Genomic DNA, 24,916 nt, shown 5'->3' on the forward strand with positions numbered 1-24,916 from the left:
AGAAAACCAGTATGAAGCTCCTGAAAGCTGCAAATTTATATAGCTTAGCTCACAATAGAAGGTAAGGATAGAGCTCTTATTACAGTGAATGACAAGGACACTAGGCTCAAAGTATATATCCATCTCAAGGAATGGTGGGTATGTCCCAAGGCATTTGCCACAGAGACAAATTTGGACTAAATAACAAAAAAAAATTGGAGAATAAGATACTGTGCAGCACAGACACTTCTTGAGTCTTCTCCCTTGCTATATGACTAAAAATCAGAACCACAATAATGCTTTTAGTTAAAATGGAGGCAATGGACGTTGGAAACACAACTGCAAATGTGCATTTTTCAGGAGAACAGTGGTGATATCCTGAATGAAGAGCATGGAGCAGTGGAAGTAGAGGGTGAGGAAGATAATCAGAGTATATATGAGTGAACGGAGCAAAACCAAGAAAAGATTGTATACATTACCAACAACATTGTGAGATGATCAACCATAATGGATACAGCTCCTCTCAGTAGGTTCACATGCAAAGGAGGGAAAACTAAACTATAGGATCTGAATTGCAGAGCAGTGAATACTATATTGACTTTTTAATGCTTCTTTTATGTTTTCTCTAGGTGGTGTGGTTAGAGCACTTACCTTGGACTCAGCAGGACTGAATTTTGAATTTGACCACACTTACATACTATGTAACCTTTGGCAAAACAGTCCAGGGACATTTCCAGTCATCCTCATTCATATCTGAGCACTGGAACAGATGGTTCTGGAGGAGAAAGTGAGTTTGGTGAATTAGCACAGTACCCTCTCACTGAATTCCAATTCATGAGCTTGTCATGGTCTCACCTCTATGACATCATAGGTTTTGAGAATGAAGGACTACTATTATTCATTCTCGTGCTTTTTCTTCTTTCTTCATAGTTGTAATTTCTCTTCTACAACACGATTCATGTGGAAATATATTGAACACAAGTGAACATGTTCTATTTTTACCAGACTGTTCACTGTCATGGGGAAAGTGAGAGAAGGGACGGTAGAGGAAAAACCAAGCAGTTATATTTTGCAAAGTGATCAGTGTTAAAAAAAAAAAAAAAACAACAACTACTTTTGCAGGCAATTGGAAAAGTAAAATAAACTTTGAATTAAAAATAAAAGCAAAACTAAATAAAATGGTGTTGGCAACTTTTGAAGTACTATTGAGATACATTTATTCTTTATTGTGATGTTGGGAGAAACTGGAGAAGAGCTTAAGTGACAAGGGGTCATCCCCATTGGAAAATTGATGAGAACACAGAGACCTGAGAACCCCAGGATAGACTAACTTATCAGAGTTGTGATCACAAATTATTAAGGAAAAGGCCACAGTGTCGAGTCCACTGATTTATTATAGTGAGCCAAGTGTTAATGTCACTATATTCACTGATATCATTTCTGTATCTGAAGCATGTTTAAAGATGATAAATTATTTAACTCCATGTTAACTTTGACAATGAAGAGTGTGAATGCACTCCAACTGAATTTGTACAGTTATAGTATAACATGCTGTTATTTGAAGTTTCCCTCAAAAGTACGACTGCCTTTTGAACCATAAGATTTATCCTAATGAGGTTACAGGTAGATTGTGAAAAATGTGATGTAGCAAGCTAAATACTTTACTGAGAATTCCCTTTGGATCATTATCATTATGATTATGATTATCATTCATTCAGTTATAAATGGTTTAATGTGCACATCTAATCACCAAACTTAATATCATTAAGACCAGAAAAAATTCTTTTCATTATGCATACTTGTAGGGCTAGGTCTTGACCCCTTAACCACTTCACAGATTTAGTATAGGGAGAATGTAAGTAGTAGTATAGTACAAGGTCAAGATCAGTGAAACCTACTTAAAGGGAGATCAGAGGGTCTTATGGATAATTGAGAGTTCAGGTATGAACCCTCCAGAAATTGAAGGTAGGGAAGGTGTTTAACAGTCATATTTTTTTTTAATCTCTGTTTTTGAAGTTCTGAAGAAGGGAGGTGCAGACTTGATGAACAGGAAAGTCCCTCACTCAAAATATTTTTCACTTACACACAAGAGACATGAAGATGTAGGCCCTCTCTTTCTCCATCTACAGGGAACAACAAGAATTAATAACCAAAGGGCCAAAGTTTGCCATAAGTAATCCCCGTTCTTTTTAGATTTTGCCTTTGTACTTAACAGGGGTCTGTTGTATTGCTTCACTTTCTATTTCCCACAAGAGGGACTGTCTGAAACTTGAGCATCCTTTATGAAAGAAAATTCCTTAGCAAAGATGGACAATGAGTCCCAATCACCTTACACTATCTTATTCTTTGGCTTATTAGAAATTTAGGATCTTGGATATGGGCCTGGATAACCTAAGGGTCTCGCTCGCAAGATTATGTGTGATCCTACTTTTGCCTCCAGTACATTTTGAGTATCAGATGGGGAAAAGTCTACGTCCAATAGAAAGAGCTTACAATCCAACATATAGAAAAGAAGGAGACCTAATCTTAGTAGGCTTCTTCTCCTTGCTGAAGAAGACAGAGGATAAAGTGCAAAAGGAAGACTTCAAATACTTTCCTATGATGATATATCCAAATATAGAGTAAGCAATTTTTTTTCTTTTTCTGGTTAATGAAATAGTCATCCATATTTCTGAGTGGTTGGCCTGCCAGTTCAGTTGCATTTTACGTAGACTTGCAGTATAGACTGAGTTCAGAATCAATTACTGTATCCAAATAAGGGAGGACTTATTTCTTATTGTATGCATACCTGATGAAAAAGTTCTCTAGTTCACTTATGAATGCTCTCCTCTGAGGAGCTCTGCATAAGGGGAGCTTCTGTGACTTTATAGCACAAATTGGGGAAATAAACTAAAGTTACCTATCATAGATATCATAAAAGAAAATGAATTCAGAATCTTCCACTTAGTCCAGAATTTCACCCAATCTTTGTAAAGGGAGTAGTAATCACTTTGTCTGATTGGTTGATTGAGTTTAGGAGTACATTGTTAAGCCACACCATATTTAAGAACTATAATTGGGAACATGATATTTAACTATAACTAAAATATCAGATAATCTAAAGTTTACAATGACCAAGATTGACACATAAATCGGGCCACTGAAAGATTTTAAATTGTATGGAATTTTCAACCATTTTATGTCTAGGTAATATTAAATCTAGGGCAATTTTCATGAATTTAAAAAGCAGAAGACTGTGCAGGCCATGAGCTAGAGATTACCAAATGACAAATGAATGGTGTCATGAATTCTTTTAATTCATATCATTGTAATACTGCCTACGTTAGAAATAATCATTTATCCAAATAATCCCTCATCTGATTAATGAGAGTCCTAGTCATATTCCAATGCCTAAAATGGGATAATAAAATTTTATATATGTATGTAGTGTTTTTTTTTGAAGACTAACAAAAAGCACTTTATTTGGAAGGCAAACAGGTTATTACAATGATGATGGCAGAGATCATGATGTTAAACGCTCATTACAAAATGCTTCAGAGGGATAGCAGAGAATCTTCCCTTTATTTCGCACCCTGAATTTCAAAATAAAATAATGTCCGCATACCATCTGAAATATAAAAATCTGTTTGTCCTCAAGCTGATGTCATTTCTATTCAAGGGAGCCATGAAGTGAAAGATTCAGCCAACAAAGTTCATGACCACAGGCTGTAGGATGGCGCTGGCCAAGAGGAAGTCAGCAAAAGCTCGTTCTGGAGCGATGCCCTGGAAATCTCCCTTGTTCTGTGGGTTGATCCGTACCCTCGGGCACGCCGCCAGGACGAAGCTCCCCACCCAGGAGATGAAGCGGGAGAGGACGGACCTGAAGGGAAGGTGCCCACGAGGGGGCAGTAGCCGCACTGCAGCGCTGCTCGGCAGGAGGTAGAGCAGGTAGGTGTGCAGGAGCTTCAGGCGCTGCGGCGCGGCGCTCACGTGGTCCTGCAGGAGGCGCGAGATCACCGACGCCACGGAGGCCCGCGTGGCTGTGCCTTCCTGCCCGCGGCCGGACCCCGCCACCCTGGGAGCCGCGCTGCGCCCACGCATGCGCACTAACGAGAACCGAGGCCGCCGTGCCGACGCTCGCGAGTCTTGGAGTCTGCGCAGTAGCCCCGAGGAGCTCCCCGCCCGCCCCGCCACGGCATTCCCGCCCGGCGCAGGCGCGGTAGAGTTCCCCGTCTACCCTATGTATGTAGTTTCAATAAGATCTTTGAAGAGGTTTACTGTTTCATTTTGCAGTTGGAGACGGTGATGCTCCTGGTGGTGAAATGATTTGCCGAGCCAACACTGTTGGGGAATGTTTGGGGTAACTTTTTAACCAGGAGTTCCTGACTCCGTATTAAATTTAATGTACTACACATTGTTGTGTCCATGCATAAAGAATATTGCCTGTTCCATTGTTCTTTGTATTTTTTGTTTTGTTACAGTTTCCTCTCATTTGGCGTCTCTTTCCCAACATTATCAACCTTTCCTGGCTTTCCTATTTGCTGTGAATGAGATCCACATGGACCCTCACTTGCTGAGCAACACACCCTTGGGGTGCCAGGTGGTCCCCAACCTCCACAGCCAGCACCGAGCTGTGGAAAGCTCCACAATACGGATGTCAGGGCAAGATTCAGTCATCCTTAACGGTCACTGTGGCGAGCAGGCCGATGCAGGGGCTGGCCTTGGAGGCAAGGCCGCTAGGCTGGCCACGTCCATGGCCACCATTCGAAAACTTTATAAAATTCCACAGGTAAGTGAGCCCAAAACTGTCACCCGTATTCTTCCAAAATATTTAACAACAAAACATCTTTATTATCTATTCTGGCTCAGAGTTAGCGACTTGGTTTTCCTTTATCCAGCAATTCCAGGCACAGATTTCATAAAAGGGAATCCAAAAAGGGGAAAACAATCGATTCCCTCAGGGAGCTTCTGTCCTCTATTGCAATATTGTTGAGCCAAATTATAATCTTTCCAAACAGACTTCTAATTCTTCTTTATACGTGTATAGTAGTTTGATGACTTGGTTTTATTTAATAATTATTTATTCAATATTTTATTTTTCCTGTGATTCATGTCAACAGCTTTTTTACTATTCATTTCCAAATCTTTGGGTTCCAAATTCTTTCCCTTCTGCCCACCCCAAGTCCCCTCATTGAGAAAGCAAACCATTTTGGTAATAAGGGTGTAGTCATGCAAAGCAATTCAAGAATAGTCATGTTATGACAGAAAACATCCATATTTTGGGGGCTATCACTGAGCAAATTGCAGTTTATTGATGTGATGGAACAGTACTGTTCTAAAAAAAATCATGTGGAACAGAGTAGCCTAGAAATACCTGCATGAACTGATGCTGAGTGAAGTGAGCAGAACCAGAAGAAGAAAGTTCAGCCGAACAGTAATACTGGATGATGACCAACCATGTTCTTGCTCGTTTCAGAATTATAATAAAAAAAAGAAAATTCTACAAGACTTGTGATGGAAAACACCATGTATATTTACATTAGAATTTATGCAGTTTACAAGGAGTTCAAAATTTAGCGTTTTCAACTTTTAAAAGTTGTATTATGTTTTTTCCTCTCTATGTTTTCTCCATTTTGATTTGATTATTCTCTCACAATATAACTAATATGGATCAATGTCTAGCATCATTATACATACATGAAGTACATTGAATTGCTTTTGCTACTGAAACAGGAGAGGGAAGGAAAAGTGGGAGAAAGATATAAAACTTCAAATCTTTCAAAAATGTTTCTTGAAAACTACCATTCCTTGTAGATTTAAAAATAAGGAAATAATATATTAAAGTTAAATAAAGAAAATATATATTCCCATATAATAAAATTAAAGAAAAATAAAATATAAAAAAATATGCTTCAATGGGTATTCAGATACCAGTAGCTATTTAGTCCAGGGAAAATGTACTTCATAAAATCTTCTTCAGACTTTGCTACAGTTCAAGTCCCTTCGGTCATCTTTAGTATAGAATTCTAGGTCCACTTCTTTGTGTTAGTTATTTCATATTGACTGGACTAAATGGGAGTTATTTCAGTTATACTTGAATTTCGATATAAATGGGGCCTATGGAGGTGTTAGGGAATTGGGGTTGCAAATTGTCTGACAAAAACAGGAGAGTTAGATTAGTGTGCTGGGGTCCACTCTACCCTGGGGATCCACAAGTTTTAAAGATCTTTCAAGGTGATATTAGTTAAAATGATGTGTTTGCTGCTCTCCTACCATATGCATTTGTTTGTGAATGATGAGAAACATTCTTTCCTGTCCTGGAATTGTAAGAATTGTCCCTCCTACCTTGCCCTAGTAAACTCTGGTGAGTTGCTTCTTTTGTTCCTTGAGATGATGATCCAGAGTTGTGATCCAGATCCATTTATCAGCAAAGCAACAAGGTCGGGCCTTAAAGATAGTAAAGAGACCCTTGTAATCTCTTTCTTACCTATGGGCTGAAAGCTTGGGAAGATGCTATTGTTCCCTGGCATGGGACACACCTTTCCTGATGACCTTCTCAACTGTCTTGCCATCCATGGGCTGCAAGCTCTGGAAACCTCCACTATTGTCTCCCAGGAAATGAATTCCAAGGGCTGCTCCTGGATTACTGGGAGCCAGTCTGAACTGATTTGTCTTGTACAGCACTAAAGTCTTCTCTTGCTCTTATCAGATTTTAGTTGTCAAATTGATCTCCAATCAAACTGCAGAGTTCTCTTTCTGTTTGAAGTTGGAAATTTTGAAGAGAAGTCTTTTAGAATTATCTCTCTTTTATTACTATATTGCTGAAAAGAGATAAATCTATGCTAGCTGATCATCATAAAATATTGGTGTTAAGGTTGCTACAAGGCAGTTCAGCTTCCAACTGTCTGATAACAGCACAGGTCCTGCAGTTATCCAGCAAGCAGGCAGGAAGGGTCCTAATCCCAAACAAAGTCTGAACCCTGGGAACACTAGGGCAAAAGACATGATCCAATTGGAAACAAACCATTGTATAATTAGAACCTGGACATAAAAGAGACATAAAAATCTGCAAAGGCAAGATCTTGACTGCATAGCGTATAGCTTGACCAAGGACAAGTCAGGGGTAAGAACCCAGGCCCAGAATAAAAAGACTGGGTCTAGACTCCCTCTACCCCAGATTTAGAGCTCAGACAATCAAAGGAAGGAAAAACTTAAAAGGATGTTTACTATAGAAAGTGACTATGCCATCTCAGAAAAAGAAAACAGTGAACAATAACCCACAGGGCTAGTCTCAAAAGAGCCTATGAATTGGACTCAAATCCAAAAGATCCCTGAAGAGCTTAAAAAAGAATGTAAAACAAAATAAGAGGGGCAGCTAGGTGAGGAATTGGATAGAGCACTGGCCCTGGAGTCAGGAGGACCTGAGTTCAAATCTAGTTCACATACTTAAAAGTTATCTAGCCATATGATCTTGGGCAAGTTGCTTAACCCCACTGCCTTGCAAAAAAAAAAAAAAGAGAGGAAAAAGAAAAATGGAGAAAAGAAATGAGAGTCATGTAGAAAAATTATGAAAAATTGACCAAAGAAATCAACTCCTTTAAAAGTAAAAATAACTCAGTGTGGCTAGGTTGCACAATGGACAGAGCACCATCCCTGGATTCAGGAGTACCTGAGTCCAAATCCAGCTTCAGTCACTTAATACTTACGTTGCTGTGTGGCTTTGGGCAAGCCATTTAACCCCACTTACCTTGCAAAATCCTTAAAATAAAAGAATCTTGTATTCCCACATAAGAAGACAACATATACAAGGTAGTGGTCATCAGGGTAGAGTATTTTTATTTTTATTTGAGAAGGCAGAGGTATAGTTGATGAAATCATAGTGCACCTGAGTGACATCATTTTTTGAGAATGGTAGTTGATTTGCTTACCACTATCAAAAAAGGCCAAGTAAGGAGTTAGTTGACGGTGTTCTGTAGCAGCATGATAAAAATGACATGGGTGATCTAGGAAGGGTGCAGGAGGCATCTATGAGTCATGAAGAGTGTAGAGCCCTGAAGCTTTGGATGGATGTTGGGGGAGCCAGCTAACATGCTGCATGGGTTGATCTCCAGGTCTGCAGGTACTGCTACACAGTACTCCATGTTGCAACTAGCAAGCTTAACTTTGGGGAACAAATGTTTGCGTAACCAGGTATTACTGATTAGATAATTGCAAAGAATTTCTTTTTCCAGGGATCTGTGTGACACGTCCCTCTTAGAAATCCTAAAATAGCAACTGAAGTGTTGCAGCTGATTTTTTTTCTTGGTTTCAGTTGTGCCCTGTGAGGAATTGCAACTTAGACTCGGGAATGCAGGTTTTGGAAAGAAAATAGAAATTTATTAAAGAAAGTGACAGCATATCAGGAAAAGGATAAAAATTTAGAAAGAGTTTTAAGAGAAGACCACATGGATTGCTTATCAAATTTCGGCCAGGCCAGCTGGCCAGGGTTCCACAGGAGATTAGAAGATTCGAAGAGGCCACCTCCCACCTTCTCTCCCAGAGTCCATGGGAGGGGGTGGTGACCTGGGCATGATCCAAGTCCCTCTTTGGAGATTTTGCACCTTGGGGAGGACTCTCTTTTTGGGTGGTCTTCTATGAACTGTGCTCCCTGGCTGCCCCACCAAAAGAGAATGGAACCCAAATCAGGTTGAAGGTCAGGCCCTCTGGTTTAGCCTAAATTAAATGATAAAAGAAGATTCCCTTTACACTGGGAGCAAAAGATTTACAAAGTTTGTCTCCAACTGATCTCATTATTCCCAGGCCTAGTATTTTCTACATCAAAAGCAAACTCTTGTTTTCCTACAGTTCTCCCTCCCTTGTCAGCAGTGACCAGGCACATTTTATGAGGCAAATAAAGCCCTCAGATCCCTTTAGGGACACAAAGGGCAGAATATCAGTTTAATCATACTCATGGAAAGTAAAATGTGGAGCTTGTGCTAAGTGATATGAAGGATTGTCCAAATTGGTTTTGAATGGTGTGAACCCAAGTCACCCCCAAATTGAAAATTATGAAGCCAATCATGATGGGAACTACCTAGAAGAACGTATAGAAATTGAGAGCCATTGCTCAGGGCTGAGTCACCTTTCTGTAATTTCTAACCTATTCACTTTATTCCCAATGCTAACCTGCACTATTCAGAGAGAGAGAGACAGAATTTTTCCCCCCAGATCAACCTGATACTTGTGATTTTGTTCCCACTACCTTCTTTTCCCCATGGCAGACTCCCAGCACAATCCTGGCTCCTCCCTGTAGTATTTCTTTCTGCCCTTTCTCCTTCAGTTTTCCCTGTCACCTACAAACATACCCAGATATAATGAGGAGCACATCTATTAAACCAGGCAAAGTTTCAAAATGTTCCAAGTGATTAGACCTGCAACACTGAAAACTAATATATTAAAGTAAAGGGAAATGGAAAGGGGGCATTTTCTGACTCAACAATACTGCTTTTCAAAATCATCCTCCCAGGTCTTCTTGCTTCCAATGGGTCCTCTTTCTAATTCACTCTCAAAATATTTCATAAATCACAGAACTGACCTTACAGTCCCTATGCCTCCAGGGAAAATGCAAATTACATTTGAAGTCCCTGATGATTAGCTGCAACCTACCTTTCCAGCAACAGCATACAGCATTCTACCTTCACTTATTCTACAACCTCGACAAATAGACCCTTTTTTTTGTATTTGAAAATTAGTCTCCTAGTCGAGAAAGCCCTCTCTCCTGTCCTTTGCCTCTTTGAATCTCTAATTTCCTTCAAATCACAGTTTAGCCATCAGCTTCTACAAGAAGTCATTTTTGATGACCTGAGATGCTCTGTACTCACTTATAAACGTTTCCTTATACAATATGTATGAACATGTAATCTCTGCCCTGTAGGGCAGGAGCTGATTTGTCTTCTTCATATAGCCCAGCCTATAGCACAGAACTAGGCTCCTAGACTACACTTAATTAGTGCTTCTAGAATGAACAAATAGGGTAAAAGACCAGCTCTCATTTTCACTCTACCTAATCCACATCCTTTGTCATTCTCTGAGGCTTTCACAGAATCAGCCTCTGCAAACCTTTCCCTCTTCTTGACTTCTCCATTACTATTGTTCACACTGCTATTGTCCCAGTTAGTCATGCTTCCAGCTCTGTCATTCCCAAGTCACTACTCTCATTCACTCCACTTAACCAACCAGTGGTGAAATATGACCATTTCTGTCTCTTATTTATCCTTTTTTCATATTGGTTGACTGACTTTAGCAGCACATTTTCAAACTACGTAATTTTTGCCTTCTATGATTATAAGAATAACATTGAACTATGTCTAATTTATCAGTTAATCTAAAATTACAATGTCCAAGAGAGTCACATAAATCAGATGAATGAAAGGTACTTAAATAGCCTGAAGTTTGCAATCATTTTATGTCTAGGAAATATTAATTCTAAGGCAGTTTCCAATAAATGAAAAAATCAGAAAATTATGAGCAGTCCATGAGTTAGTGATTATAATCTCATGAATTGCTTTAATGCATATCATTGTAATGCTGCCTATTTTAGAGATAATCATTTACTCAATTAATCCCACATCTGATTAATGAGAATCCTGTAATCTAATGACTAAAATTTTTTAAATAGCTGAGTTCTTTTATTAATGTCTTAGAAGATGTTTAGTGTTTCATTTTAGAGATAGGGACAGTATTGGTCATGGTTGCTCATAGTTGTTCATAAAATGATTTGCTGAGGCAACATTGCTGGGGGATGTTTGAGGCAGTATTAAAGAAAGGGGTTCCTGATCCCATATTCAAATTTAATGTATTATGACACATTGTTTTGTCCATGAACATAGCATATTGCCTATTTAATTGGGTTTTTTTTGTTACATTTTCCTCTCACTTCAGGTTACTTTTTGAAAATTACCAACCTTTCTTTGCTTTCCAATTTGCTGTGAATGAGATCAACAAGAACCCTCATTTGCTGAGCAACATCACTTTGGGATACCAGGTGGTCAGCAACTTCCAAAAGAACCAACTAGATGTGGAAAGCTCCATAATATGGATGGCAGGGGAAGGTCTAATCATCCTTAACTATGATTGTAGTGAGCAGTCCAATTCAGTGGCTGTGATTGGAGGCATGACATCTACGCAGTCCATATCCTTGGCCACCATTCTAAATCTTTATAAAATTCCACAGGTAAGGGGATCCAATGCTGTCACTCATTTTCATGCAAAATATTATTTAAAAAAACAGAAAATCTTCATCATCTGTTCAGTCCAGTGTTAGAGATTTGGCCTTCATTTCTCCAGATGTTCCAGGGACAGAAATCACAAAAAGCATATGTAAAAAGGGGAAAAAGTGCATTTCCTCAGGGAACTTCTTTTATCCAGTAGATGAGGAATTGCTGAATTGGTTGAACTCTCATGGCTTTTAACCAAATTCAAATTTGCTTCTAATTTTTCTTAATAATTGTAAGGAACTTTGATGACTTGATTTTATCTAACATTTATCTATTCAGTATTTTATTTTTCCAGGGATTCATGTCAACAATTTTTTTTATTCATTTCCAAATTTCCTCCCTTCTTCCCACCTAAGTCCCCTCATTTAGAAAGCGAGCAATTAGATGTAGGTTATAAGTATATTGTCATGGAAAACTTTTCCATAATCATCATGTTATGAAAGAAAATATACAACCCCAGCCTATTAATTAGGGACTAACTGGGCAAATTATAGAAAACTAATGTGATAGAACAGAAGTGTTATAAGAGAAATCATGAAGAATGGTACTACAGAGTAGCCCGGAAATACCTGCATGAACTGATCTTGATTGAAATGAGTAGAACCAGAAGAAAAATGTCCACACTAATAGCAATGCTGGGTGATGACTGACCATGCTCTTGTTTATTTCAGTAGTACAATAATCAAAGAAAACTGCAAAAGATTCGTGTTGGAAAACATTACCCATATTCAGAGATAAAACTGTGGAGTGTAAGTGTAGACCAAAATTTATTGCTACCAACTTTTAAAAGATGTCTGATGTATATTATTCTCTCACAATATAACAAATTTAGATCTATGTTTAGAATCATTATACATGTATGCCCTATGTTGAATTGCTTTCTCTTCAGAAAGGGGGAGGGAAGGATAAGAGGGAAAAAATACAAAACTCTAAATCTTTCAAAAAATTGTTTCTTGAAAACTACCATTCCATGTCATTGTAAAAATAAATAAATTAAATATCAAATTAAAATAAAGAAAATATATCTTCCTCAAAAATAAGACATCAAGAAAAATAGAAATGCAAAAAAAAAAATCCTTCAGTCTATATTCAGATACCAACAACTGTTTCTCTGGAAAAATCGTCATCAAAAGGGTAGTAACCATACTTTGCTGTAGGTGATGTCCCCTTTTCAGGAGTTATTTCAGTTGTACTTGCCATTTTCTTTAATGGGTCCTATGGAGGAGTTAGGGAACTGGGTTTGCAAATTGTCTGACCCAAACAGGAGTTAGGTCATGGTATGCTGGGATACACTCCCGCCTAGGGATCCACAAGTGTTCAGACCTTTCAAGGTGATATTCGTTAAAATAATGTGTTTTCTGCTCTCCTACCATATGCAATCATCTGAGAATGATAAGAACATTTTTTTTTTCTGTCCTGGAATTGGAACAGTTGTCCATGCTACCCTGCACTAGAAAACTCTGGTGAGCTACTTCTGCTTCTGTTCCTTGAGATTGTGATCCAGGGTAGTGATCCAGATGCATTTATGAGCAAAGCAAAGCAACAAGGTCAGCCTCAGAGATAGTAAAGTGGCTTGTAATACCGTTTCTGTTCTGTAGGTTGAGAGTTTGGGAAAAAAACCATTGTCCACTGGCATGGGATAGATACTTCATGCTAACCACCGCGATTGTCTTGTGAATCCATGGGCTGAAAGGTCTATTTCCTCTGAGGTCATAGATCCCAAGGCCTGCTCTGAGATTGTTGGGAGCCTGTCAGCCTGGTTTGTCTTATTCTTCATTGCACTCTTCTCTCATTCTAGTGAAATAGATTTTGCCTGTCAAACTGCAAAGTTGTCTTGGGCTTTATGATTTTATTCTGCCTTCATCTGCCCTCTAGAATGTGTTTAGAGTCATTACTTAGAGCTATTTGGAGGTTTTTGGTGGGGGAGTTCTGGTAATCCCTTTCTCACTTTGCCATTTTGGCTCTTCCTCCTCTGACAACTTTAGTTGAAATAAATATTTCTCTTCCTCATGTCAAATAATCCCCAGGTACACGCTCTTTCCTTTTCATTTTAAAGCGGGTTTGGGAATTATTTTCAAAAAGGACGAGCCATTTGTCTTCACCAGTTTCTGGTAACTAGCAGCATGTAATTCTGTGTTTACAATGATCTTCCCATTTTTGACTGAGAATTTGCTTCCTGTATGAATCTGGGCTTGATTTGCCAAGCATATGACAGTATCCTTTTATTCAATCCATTTTTCCTATTTTTTAATTTTTTTCAATTATGTGAAATAATAGTTTTCAACATTTATTTTTCTAAAATATTCATTCTCTCACACTTTCTTCCCCCCACCCTATGTTTGCAAGTAATCTGATTTAGGCCATGTATAGGTATGTTACCCTTATTAAACTGAGTCAAAGTGCAAAAAGAATCAGAAAGAAAAGAGAAACCATGAAAAGGAAGAAGCAATAGTCAAATTTAGAAAGGTGAAATGAGTAGGGTTTGATCTGCAATCAAATTCAAAATTCCAAATTCCAGATTTTTCTGGATGAGGTTGTCATTTTAAATAGGAGGTCTTTTAGAGTGATTAGGTATCATTGCACTGCTGAAAAGAGATAAATCTCTCACAGTTTATCATCACACATTGTTGTCACATCACTCAGAATTGGGAAACAAGGGAAACAAATATCTATTAAAGGTTTCATTTCTCAAATATGTATAAAATTCAGTAAAATTTTCAAGTAGAAAGTCTTCCCATATTGATATGTCATTAAGCATATGCACAATCTGACATGCAAAGAAGGGGTCATAGCTGTCTATAGTAATTTGAAAATTATGATAAATCAATTTAAATTGGAGAAATGCTGTAGAATGACACAATTGAGGAGTCACTTAACTTTTTTTTAACATTTTCTTCAATTTATTTACACATTACTAAAATATTCTTGTTGTAAGACTAAACATAATAACACATCACCCAACAAAATTATAAAACGTCATCAGAAATTAAGTGAAAAGAAAGAGAAAAAAAAATTCAGTCTGTGTTCTGATATCTTCAGCTTTGTCTTGGGTGCATTGCATTCTTGATCATAAATTCATCAAAGAAGTTTCTTCCAGTTTTTCCATAGTTGCTAAAGCTGATTGTAATTCCCTCCACCCATTCCTCCCTACCACCACCATCTATTATATTTTCTCTTTCCTTTCACACTGTCCCTCTTCTAAAATGTGCTGTTGGGGCAGCTGTGTGCTACAGTGGACAGAGCAGCAGCCTTGGGGCCAAGAAGACCCAAGCCTACATGCCACGTCAGAGACCATGCAACCACCTAACCCAATAGTCCTAGACAGCACGCCCAATACCACCACCATGCAAAGATGAAAATGCGTTATATATAATTATCCTCTCCTATCCATTGTCCCAACTAGATGCCCCCTAATTGTTTTAAAAGCAGATCATTAGCAATTATAATTAGAAAAATAAAATTAAAATTAATGCAATCCTTAAGCCTGTATAATTTAAGAACAGTATACCACTTCAGCATAATACTTCAGAGAGATAAATTGATTATGGAAAAACAATTCCCTAAAAATACTGAAAGAGAACTGTGCAGCAAAACTTCTTAAATGTACAGATTTGGGTTTTTAAAATTATCACTGTAATGAAGACTAACTTTCAATATCACTGACTGTCTCAGGTATAGAGACACAAAAATGTGCAGGTCACAGGAAACTGAGATTTGTTTGGCCAATTTCCTTTCCAAAAATGAGAACAAAGATAATGTGTATTTCCAGTTTTACTCAATATATTCATAAGGCATAAACATGAAGTGAATCTTTAATATTAAAATTTAATGTTTGGTTTTATTGGTTCTATTGTTTTCTAATTTCTTTTACTTGTGTGTCTTGCTTATTTTACTGTGGGTGGCCTATTATTTGATTTACTAGGCCTTCCACTGTTGGTGGCAAACTGATTTACTTTTATTTCATATATTTTCATGTTCCCTTAAGGAACAGGGAGTACGTGCTGTAGCTTATGTGGACTTCTAGTCACTGGCATGGTCTCTCCAATGTGACTTGGTTTTGGGTTATTTCTGTTACAAATAGTTTTGTTGTTCTTACTGTTGTTTTTAAGCACATATTTCCTACACTTAATATTATTTTTCATAAACTCCTGCTACAGTTCCTGTCTTGTCTGCTCTCCTGTCAGGTGTATGCTGCCTCCTGTAGCAGTGTTCTCAGTTTTTGCATCATGATATCTCAGGTCATCTCAGGTACCCATAGAGGAGAAAGTATACTTTGCATTTTTTATTTTATAAGTAATCATTTCAATTACAAGTGCTACATGTCTGTCCGGGGTCTTCTTCCCCGGACTCCTGAGTGAGCTCCTCAGTGGGCACTGCTTCAGGCGTCCCTGGTGTTTTCCCTCCCCCGGGGATCAGTGAGGAGGGACTCAGGCAGACACTTCTTCAGGAGGCATATGTTTTATTAGGTGCAGAGGGATCCCCCGAATAGCTCAGGGCGATGGCTAATATAGGGAGTTCGTTCTGGGCTGCCACCCTGATCCGCCCTGAGGGCAGAACCTACCACCCGATTGGAGCAATGGACACAGGCCAACCAGGTGAAGCCACTGCTCCCCTTAAGGAACCGTGTCTTCTTTAGATTGGCCTGACCTCACTCTCGGGGAGGTCCTATCCACTCAGGCGGTCAGGGCCAACCCCCGACACATGTCACTTCCTTACTAAGTCTTCATTCCAGCAGAGCAACATTTGAGAGAGATTTACATATGCAACAATAAATAAAAAAAAATTTCAGTTTATGAAATCTTTCTCTAGAGGTAGATAAGATTTTTCTTCATCATTCCTTCTTATGTGACTTCAATGTATGATTACTCAGAATTACTTAGTGACTCAATAATTGTATTCAGAACATGCTTGCATTGTATTCAGTATTCTCTTTGATTTAATCTTGGCCCTCTGCAGCATTTCATTGCAGTTTCTCCATGGTATTTTTCATTAACATCAATTTCTTTGCTTTTTCTTTTACCTCAGTAATCCAATGTATCACAATAATAAATCCAGTATCACAAAAATGATCTATTATATCACAATTTATTCGTTTGTTCCCCATTGATGGACAACTATTCAATTTGAATTCTGTGCAATCCCAAAGACAGTGGCTGCAAATACATTAGAATATATATAAACTTGTTTTAGTTTGTCATAATTACTTAATAATGTACCTAATTAGTAGTATAGCTGGGTCAAATTGTACTGATTCTTTTAGATCTCTTTCAGTGTAATTTCCAGTAACTGCTCAAAATGGTCAGCTCAGTTCACAATTCCACCAACAGTATATTAGAATCCTAATGTTTCCGCTTCCTTCCCATTTACATTTTTATCAATTTGATAGGTAGGGCAAAGAATGTCAGTTATTTTCCTATATATTTCTCTAATCAATAAAAGAAGCTATGTTCTTGGCATATGGAAATCAGGACCATCCCCAAATTATTAATGAAGGAATGTGCTTTCTGACTGGAGCTCTAAGACAGCATCATTTAAAATTACCCTGCTGAGATCAAACTTACTATTATTGCTGGCTATATTGTGTATATCATAATCATAGATTTGAGCCTAAGAATAACAGGTTTTTACAAGTAGATATGTTTTAAGTTCTCACTTTTCCGCCAAGTGAGATGAAAAATGTTAGAATGAAGCTTTATTCTCTGAATTAGTTGTCTATGGGCTGGAGTGGAAGGAAAGAACAGTTCATCATCTTGGCCACCTTTATCAGGGTATCGTTTCTGACTTGGTGACTGGGGAATGACTTAAATTACATTTCTGCACTATATTTTTTATCTCATTTCTAGAAAATTATGGAAGAAGGATAAACCAATGACAATACATGAAACTTTCTCTTGCATTTCTTTCTTCTGTCACTAGTAAATTCTTTTGGGTTCAGATCAGACATTTGTGAGCTCAGTGAATAGAGAGGAGTGAATCTTTCCTTAATTAACAGTGTTCTCACTAATAGTGTAAAGCCAATCTTGGCAATATATATCAGCATGAGATCTCCATCCCCATCTCTGATAGGGTTAGGACTAGAACAAATTTCCTCCTTGAACAAGCAGTATGACATAATTCTTAGTTTAAAGGAAATATACTTTCTGGAATTATATGAGGAATGGGAAATATGCAACAGAAAGACAGGATAAAGGAAATGAGGAGATGAGAAAGAGCAGGCATCTATCTAGGCACCGAGAATTATCTCATAGTTGCATGAAGGAGACTGTAAGCATGTCCTTCTTAAATAAACACAAGAGAAATAGGAAGAAGTTAGTCGTTATTCCAAAGAAGCTGATTAAGGTATAAAGTTAAATAATAAGATACTAATGGATAGCATGTTGTAAAAGTGGACTTTTTAGGAGGGAGCTCAGATTTCCATCATTGGAAGCTTTCAAACACAGATTTAGTAATTGCTTGATGGAGGTATTGGAGAAGGGATTCTTCTTCAGCTAAAGTTTCAGAAATTCGTTCAAATCAGTGTCTTTCTTAAGAGTGTAATTGTGTGACATGACACTATAAATTAAAATCAAAAGCTCTGATTTATTGCCTGCTCTGTACAAGCCATTACATTTTTTCTTATGCAAATGTGAAGAAACATAAATGACCATTCCGGGCTTCTTTATTTTTATTTTAGATAAACTATGGTCCATTTGATCTTCTCCTGACTGATAAGCTCCAGTATCCATATATCTATCAGGTGGGCAGCAAAGATTCCACTCTTCATCTTGCATTTGTCTAAATGATGCTACATTTTGGCTCGACTTGGGTAGGACTAATTCTTGCAGACAACATAAGAGGGGAAAGTTTCTTCAGGACTCTACAAGCAGAGATGGCCAGGAATAGTCTCTGTGTGGGATTTATGGAAATAATCTCAAGCATGTTTGACCTTTATTCGGGTGAAAAGTACAGCATCCTTTCTAGGACCATTGCATCATCATCCAATGTGATTTTTACCTATGGAGATTCAGATTTCCTTCAGCATCTTTTGGTTATATTGCTTGACTATATCCTATATGGAAAGGTGTTGGTGACCACATTTTCCTGGGAATTTTTTAGTCATCAACATCTTGAACAGTTTATTAATTTACATGGAACAGTAATACTTTCTCCTCCCCAGAAGGAGATTCCTGGTTTCATAGATTTTGTAGAAAGCCTGAATCAAAGTGTGGTGTCTGAGAACATTTTTCTAAAAGCATTCTGGGAATCAGTCTTTGGTTGCAAATTTTCAGAAAACGATAATCTAGATATGTTCATTCCTATTTGCCAAAAAGGCCTTTCCTTGGCTGATATACAGGCTCCAGATTTTAATCTGATCATAAGAGAACTGAGTCTTAATGTTTACAATGCAGTATATGTAGTTGCCTATGCTCTGCATGAGCTGCTCCAGACTGAGGTAAGGGAGACATCAGAACTTGCAAAAAACCCAGACCTCTCTTACAAGGTAAGATTTCTTTTTGACTCCTATGCTTAACAGAGAGTACACTCAACATCCTATTGTTAATTATCTGTTGTATGAATGATGCAGGAATGGTGAGAGTCTGCAATACTACGTTTTGTTTCCTACCATTGCTTCTGGTATGTTTCTTAGTTTGTGCTTATAAGGAATCCGGGTTAACAAAACCAATGAAATGATCTCCTAGAGGAGGCATTGATTTCAGCTGATACGGCAGCCATGGGGAAGTTGTTGTTCTTTTTACACATCTCTCTGAGTTTTGGGAACTTCTTAAGGTCTCTTAAGTCCTAGCAATGGTGTTGATGGGAGAGAAGCTATCCATGGTTTTAGAAACATTTGGGCACAGTTCCAACTTGTTCTGCACATTGTTTTGATGAGTTCCCCACTGCACCATCAATGCATTTGTGTCCCAGATGAAGCATATCTCATTCAGGATTGATCATTTTCCTTTGTTGTCATCTTGTACAGTCTGATACATGTGAAGTCGTTCCTCACACTTGTGTAAATTTACATTTCCCTGATCAATAATGATTTCAAGCATTTTTTCATGTGCTTAAAGATACCTTTACTTTCTGCACCTGGTAACATCCATTTTGATTATTTATAAGTAGGGCAACAATTTGAATTCTAATGAATTTAACTATGTTTGTTTATGTTTTAGAAATGTGCCCTTTGTCAAGAACACTGTTTGTAAAAAAGACATTCCCACCATATTGATTCCTGTTTATTCATGATTTCATTGTTTTTAATTGATTGAAATCAAAATTTTCCATTTTGTATTTTATAATGTTCTCCATCTTTTCTTTGATCATTAGCTTCTTCCATTTCCATATATCTGACAAAATAATTATTCCTTGAAATTCTAACTTGTTTAGCTTAAAATATCACCCTTTATTGCCATATTTGGACCTCATTGGACCTTATAGTGGTATAGAGTATGAGATGTTGGTCTATGCCAAATGTCTGCCATATTATTTCCCATTTTCCCAGAATTTTTTTTTAAAGGACTGAGTTCATTTCTGAAAAGCTGAAACCTTTGGTTTTCTCAAACATTTTATTGCCATAGTAATTTGCTATTCTTTCCTATCTACCTAAACAATTCTGTTGTGCTACAACTCTATTATATATTCATTTTATTCTCTTAATAAACTTATTCTTTTGTTCTTCTGTATGAATTTAGCTGTTTTTTCTACCTCGAAAAAATAACTTTTTTTGAAATTTGACTAACCTGGTTCTAAACAAGTAATTAAATCTGGGCAAAATTATCATTTTTTTTCTATTAGCTCAGTCTAAGCATGAGCAATTGACACCTGTCCAGATATTTAGAAATGATTTTTTTTGTACAATTATTGTTTTACAATTCTTTCACATAGTCCCTGAGTCTACCATTACTTTGTATGGAATTTCTCTTTGTATCTCTTGATGCTGACTCTTATTAGTTATATACTGAAGTGGTCTTGAAATTTGTCTTTATTATATATCCTGCAACTTTGGTGGTGTTTCTAATGTTTTCAAGGAACACTTTTAGATAATTTTCTAGGATTCCCTAACTAAACTGTTGTATATGAAAAGAATGAGAGCTTTATTTCCTCATTACCTATTCTAATTGTCAATTTTTTTCCCTTCTTTATTGTTTAGATTAACATTTCTAATGAATTATTGAATAAAAGTGGCGACAAAGATATCCTTATTTCAAAACTAATCTTATTGGCAATACTTCTAGCTTCTCCTCATTAGATATAACGACTGGATTTTAGATAGATTTTGTTTATTGTTTCAAGGAACACTCCACTTAGTCCTACTCTAGTCTTTTGAAAGAAATGTGTGTTTTATTTTGGCAAAAGCTTTTTCAACATCTATTGAAATAATGACAAGTTTTCTGTTAGACTTTTTAATTATGGTCAGTGTATCTGGTAGTTTTAATAATAATGAAGCAACCCAGCAATTCTCATATAATTTGTACTTGATTATTGTGTATTATACTTGTGTAAACATACTGGAATCACAATGAGAACATTTCATTTAAAATTTTTCCACTCACATCCCTTGTGGAATTTGGTCAATAATTTTCTTTATCTGTTTTGCCTCTTTCTGGCTTAGGTATCAGCACATTAATGGTTTCATAGAAGGAATTTGGCAAAACTCCTCCATCACATTTTATTTCAAATAGCTTAAAAGAATTTGAAAAAATATTTGTTCCTTTGATATTTGGGAGAATTTTCTTGTGAATCCATCTTACAGAGGATATTTTTACTTAAGGAGTTCATTGATGGCTTTTTCTATTTATTTTTCTGTGATGGGATATTTAAATATTTAATTTCCTCTTCTTTTAACCTTGGTATTTGATTTTTAGTAAATATTTATCCATTTCACTTTGTTATCAAATTTATTGTCATACAGGTGGGCAAAACTTATCTATATCATTCTTTTTTTTCTTCCTCATTGGTAATGAATTCAGCTTTTCCATTTTTGATACTGGTAATGTGATTTTCTTTTTTCCTAATCAAATTAAACAAACTTTTATCTATCTTAATTGTTTTTTGATAAAAACCAACAGTTTCATTTGTTACTTTAATAGCTTTTTTACTTTCAATTTTATCAATTTTTACATTTTCATAATTTAAAATTTGAGGAATTATTTGTTTTGTCTCTAGTTTTTTGGTCATACGCAATTCCTTGTAATCCTCTTTCTCTATTTAATTCATGGATGCACTTCAAGATGTAGAAGTTCCCACAATAACTGCTTTGACTGAATTTCACAAATTTTTCTATATTGTCTCATTGTTTTGAATGAAATTTCAATATTTCAATATTTTGATGATTTCATGCTTGAAACACTCAATCTTTTAAATTAGATTATTTAGTTTCCAATAAATTTTAGGTCTATTTCTCTTTGACCCTTTATTGCAAGCGAATTTGTCAAATCATTTTCTAAAAAGAATGCATTTAATATTTCTTCCTCTATGCATTTGGTCATGAGGTTTTAATGCCCTAATATGAGGTCAATTTTTGTGTAGGTGAGAGAAGAAAAAGTATATTCCCATGAATCTGCATTCAGTTTTTTCCAGAGTTCTATCATATCTGACTTTTCTTATAATGTTATATTCTATTCACCTCCTTAGTTTCTTTCTTCTTTATGTTATGATTAGATTTATCCAATTATGAGAATCAGAGTTTAAGGACCCCTACTAATATAGTTCTGATATATACATATATATATATATATATATATACATATATATATATATATATGTCTTCCTGTAACTCATTTAGTTTCTCCCTAAGAATTTGGATGTTATCCCACTTAGTACACACATCTACTATTAAAATCACCTCGTGGTCAAGGGTACCTTTTAAGAGAATGTGCTTTCCTTACTTATCCCTTTGAATGAGATCTATTTTGCAATTTCTTTTTTTGAGGTAAGAGTTGCTACTGCTGCATTTTCACTTCAGGTGAAGCATAATATATATTGCTCAGGGTTTTATGTTTACTCTGTGTGTGTCTCTCTGCTTCACATGTATGTCTTTTAGCAGTATATCATAGGTTTCTGGTTTTTCATCCACTCTGCTATCTGCTTGCATTTTTTGGGAGAGTTCATCTCCATTCATATTCACTATTATAATTACTAACTCTTCATTAGCCTCCACTCTATCTCCCCCTTACTTGTACTTTTTTCCTCCCTTCATCCTTATTCCTCCTCATCAGTGTTTTGCTTCTGCATGCCAGCTCCCTCAATCTGTTCCCCATCAACCAGTCACCTTCCATTTTCCCCCCTCTTTCCCTATTCCCTTCCACACTTTTCCCCTTCTAATCTTTAAAGTGAAAAATAAATTTCTGAACCAATTCAGTGTTTGTATCATTTACTCTTTAAGCCAAATCTGATAAGAGGAAGATTCTTCTGTTGTGCAAAGTTTGCAACAGATAATGAGAAAATAAGTGCAGAACTCTAAGTGGAGCTTTAGAAGAAAAAAATAGAAAAAAGAGAGAATGATAATATATGAAAGTGCCAAAATAATTTTACGTTGATAATCAAATCTGGGTTATAGGCATAAATACTTCTTCCCTTGTCCTTGCTTTAGCTCCACCATTTTCTGAAGTGCAAAGTTTCCATGAGTAGTGCCAATGATGAGCTATGTTGAGATCGAGTCACCGAGGCTGCTGAGACATATGAGATCCTGAATTTTAAATCTTTTCCTAATGATATGTGACACTGGTGAAAGTGGGTGAATTCATCCCTTTGCATGAGGGATTCAGGGTTAATCAAGAATCCATTGAATGGCCAGGAGATTTCGCTCAGGTAAGGGGACAAGTAATAATGTGCATTTTATCATTTTGCCTTTTTAGAACCCTGCACAGTGTTATTTCTTTATTGGCACCAGGAAATTCTCCATCTACATTAGAAATGATTGTAACAGGGAGCTAGTATCTATTCACTCTTAATGCTCTGAGTAAGTCAGAACTCTGATTTCCCTATTTTCAATCCTACTTTTAAAATATTTCCAAGTTACAAAAAGTTCTGAGTATTTCACATTTAGAGAATCTTGAAATACATCAATTGCATTTGCTGAAATTTGAAATATAACAAGGAATGCATAGTGGAGAAAAATATTTGTCAAATGGGACATATTACATGAAAAACTCTACAATTTTTGGAATCCTGCAATTATATAAATATTTATCCTGAAATTTTTCTCAGTTCTTTTTAGAAAAAATGAAGAAAAAAATTTGTATCATCTTGGATAAATCAAATGTACATAAAAGTCTGATGATGTTTAAATTATTAAAACATTTTATACTTATACATTTTTTAGAAAGTTCTACATAAACTATTCAAATTATCATCTCTAATTTATTTTTCTCTTTTGATTTGTAAATAGAAATTCTTTTTGCATTAATTAAACATAATAAAATATAAATAAATAAATAGATAAATAAAAAGATTTATCCTATGATTTGTCCCCAAATATGACAATGACTTTTAGAGACACAATTTAAATTGTGGTTATGTAAATCATGGGTCTATGCAGTTTCATTTGCCTATGTGATTTGATAATCCCAACCCAGTCTTCATAGTGGTCTCCAGTGGAGGCTACAAATGTAAATAAACAAAGCATAGTCAGTGGGATCACCTGATACTTAATTAATCCTGTTTACTGTCATTATTACTGTCATTATTAGAATTTATATTCTAGAAGTTCAGGATTCTCTAAAACTTTCAGGACTCTTTATGCAAATCGAACACAACTGCAGTTTTGAGTGGAAGATTAAAAATATATTCCCCTTATGTAGTCAATGATTTATTTCAACTTTACCTGTTTACAAATGGAGTGAAGTGCAGCAGCTAAGTGGTGCAGTAGATAGAGCATGGACCCTTGAGTCAGGAGTACATGAGTTCAAATCTGGCCTCAGATATTTAATAATTACCCAGGTGTATGGTCTTAGGCAAGCTGCTTAATCCCATTTGCCTTGCAAAAACCTTAAGATATTACATACATACATACATACATACATACATCAATAAATAAATAAAAATGGAGTGAAATTTAGAGAGATATACTGGTACTTTAGGGTTAGAAAAATATATGTCAGAAACAGATTAAAGATAGGTCTAAAAAACTAACAAAATAATCTCAGAAAAAACAAGAGGTTTAATTTTGCCCAAGGAAGGATTTTTTGCAGCTTAAGTGGGCAAATGTCTCCATTGAAGAATAGATCAACCTTGCTCTGTTGATTTGCAAAAAGTTTGTAATAAATGTCTTGCCTACTAGAGAAATGAATTCCTTGTGGACTCAGCATTCTATCTTTCAGCACTTGTTTGTACAGTGACTTTTTCTCCCTTTCTATGAGGGAAACATAGACCCCGATTGCCATATGCACCCCAAGCTGTGGTCCTGGATTCAAGAAGACCATTCATGAAAATGAGCCCATCTGCTGCTTAGACTGTTACCCGTGCCCTGAGGGACATATTTCCAACCAGACAGGTGATTTCCTAAAGATGCACAGTACTTCTCCCAGAATAATAGACCTACTATTTTTTAAGGGATTGGGCGAATCTTAACCTGGAGTGAGTTTTACTTACCAAAATGATATTTGCTGAAATATAATAATGCTGTAATCACTCAATCACTTTCATTCATTGAACTTTTAAGACATTCCTGTAATTAACAGGAGCACCCTCTGGTTTTATTCAACAAAAATATGCAATGAGAA

General features: G+C 36.4%; 1 protein-coding gene and 1 long non-coding RNA gene across 2 annotated transcripts in view; both read left to right on the top strand.

The window, feature by feature from the left end:
• The first annotated feature begins 2,355 nt into the window (after positions 1–2,355).
• LOC141519421 (vomeronasal type-2 receptor 26-like) overlaps positions 2,356–24,916 on the top strand; it is a 55,528-nt gene continuing 32,967 nt past the window's right edge. The window contains exons 1-5 of the mRNA XM_074231663.1: positions 2,356–2,600; positions 3,691–3,897; positions 3,961–4,177; positions 10,982–11,170; positions 15,398–15,461. Of these exons, the coding sequence (XP_074087764.1) occupies positions 2,356–2,600; positions 3,691–3,897; positions 3,961–4,177; positions 10,982–11,170; positions 15,398–15,461 (922 nt within the window). The remainder of the gene's footprint in view (positions 2,601–3,690; positions 3,898–3,960; positions 4,178–10,981; positions 11,171–15,397; positions 15,462–24,916) is intronic.
• On the top strand, positions 17,892–24,711 carry LOC141518977 (uncharacterized). Its single transcript, XR_012477326.1, has 3 exons — positions 17,892–17,949; positions 22,786–23,003; positions 24,530–24,711. It is a non-coding gene; the product is annotated as an uncharacterized LOC141518977 (long non-coding RNA).

Source organism: Macrotis lagotis, chromosome 3, assembly GCF_037893015.1.
Source record: "Macrotis lagotis isolate mMagLag1 chromosome 3, bilby.v1.9.chrom.fasta, whole genome shotgun sequence".
NCBI lineage: Eukaryota > Metazoa > Chordata > Mammalia > Peramelemorphia > Peramelidae > Macrotis > Macrotis lagotis.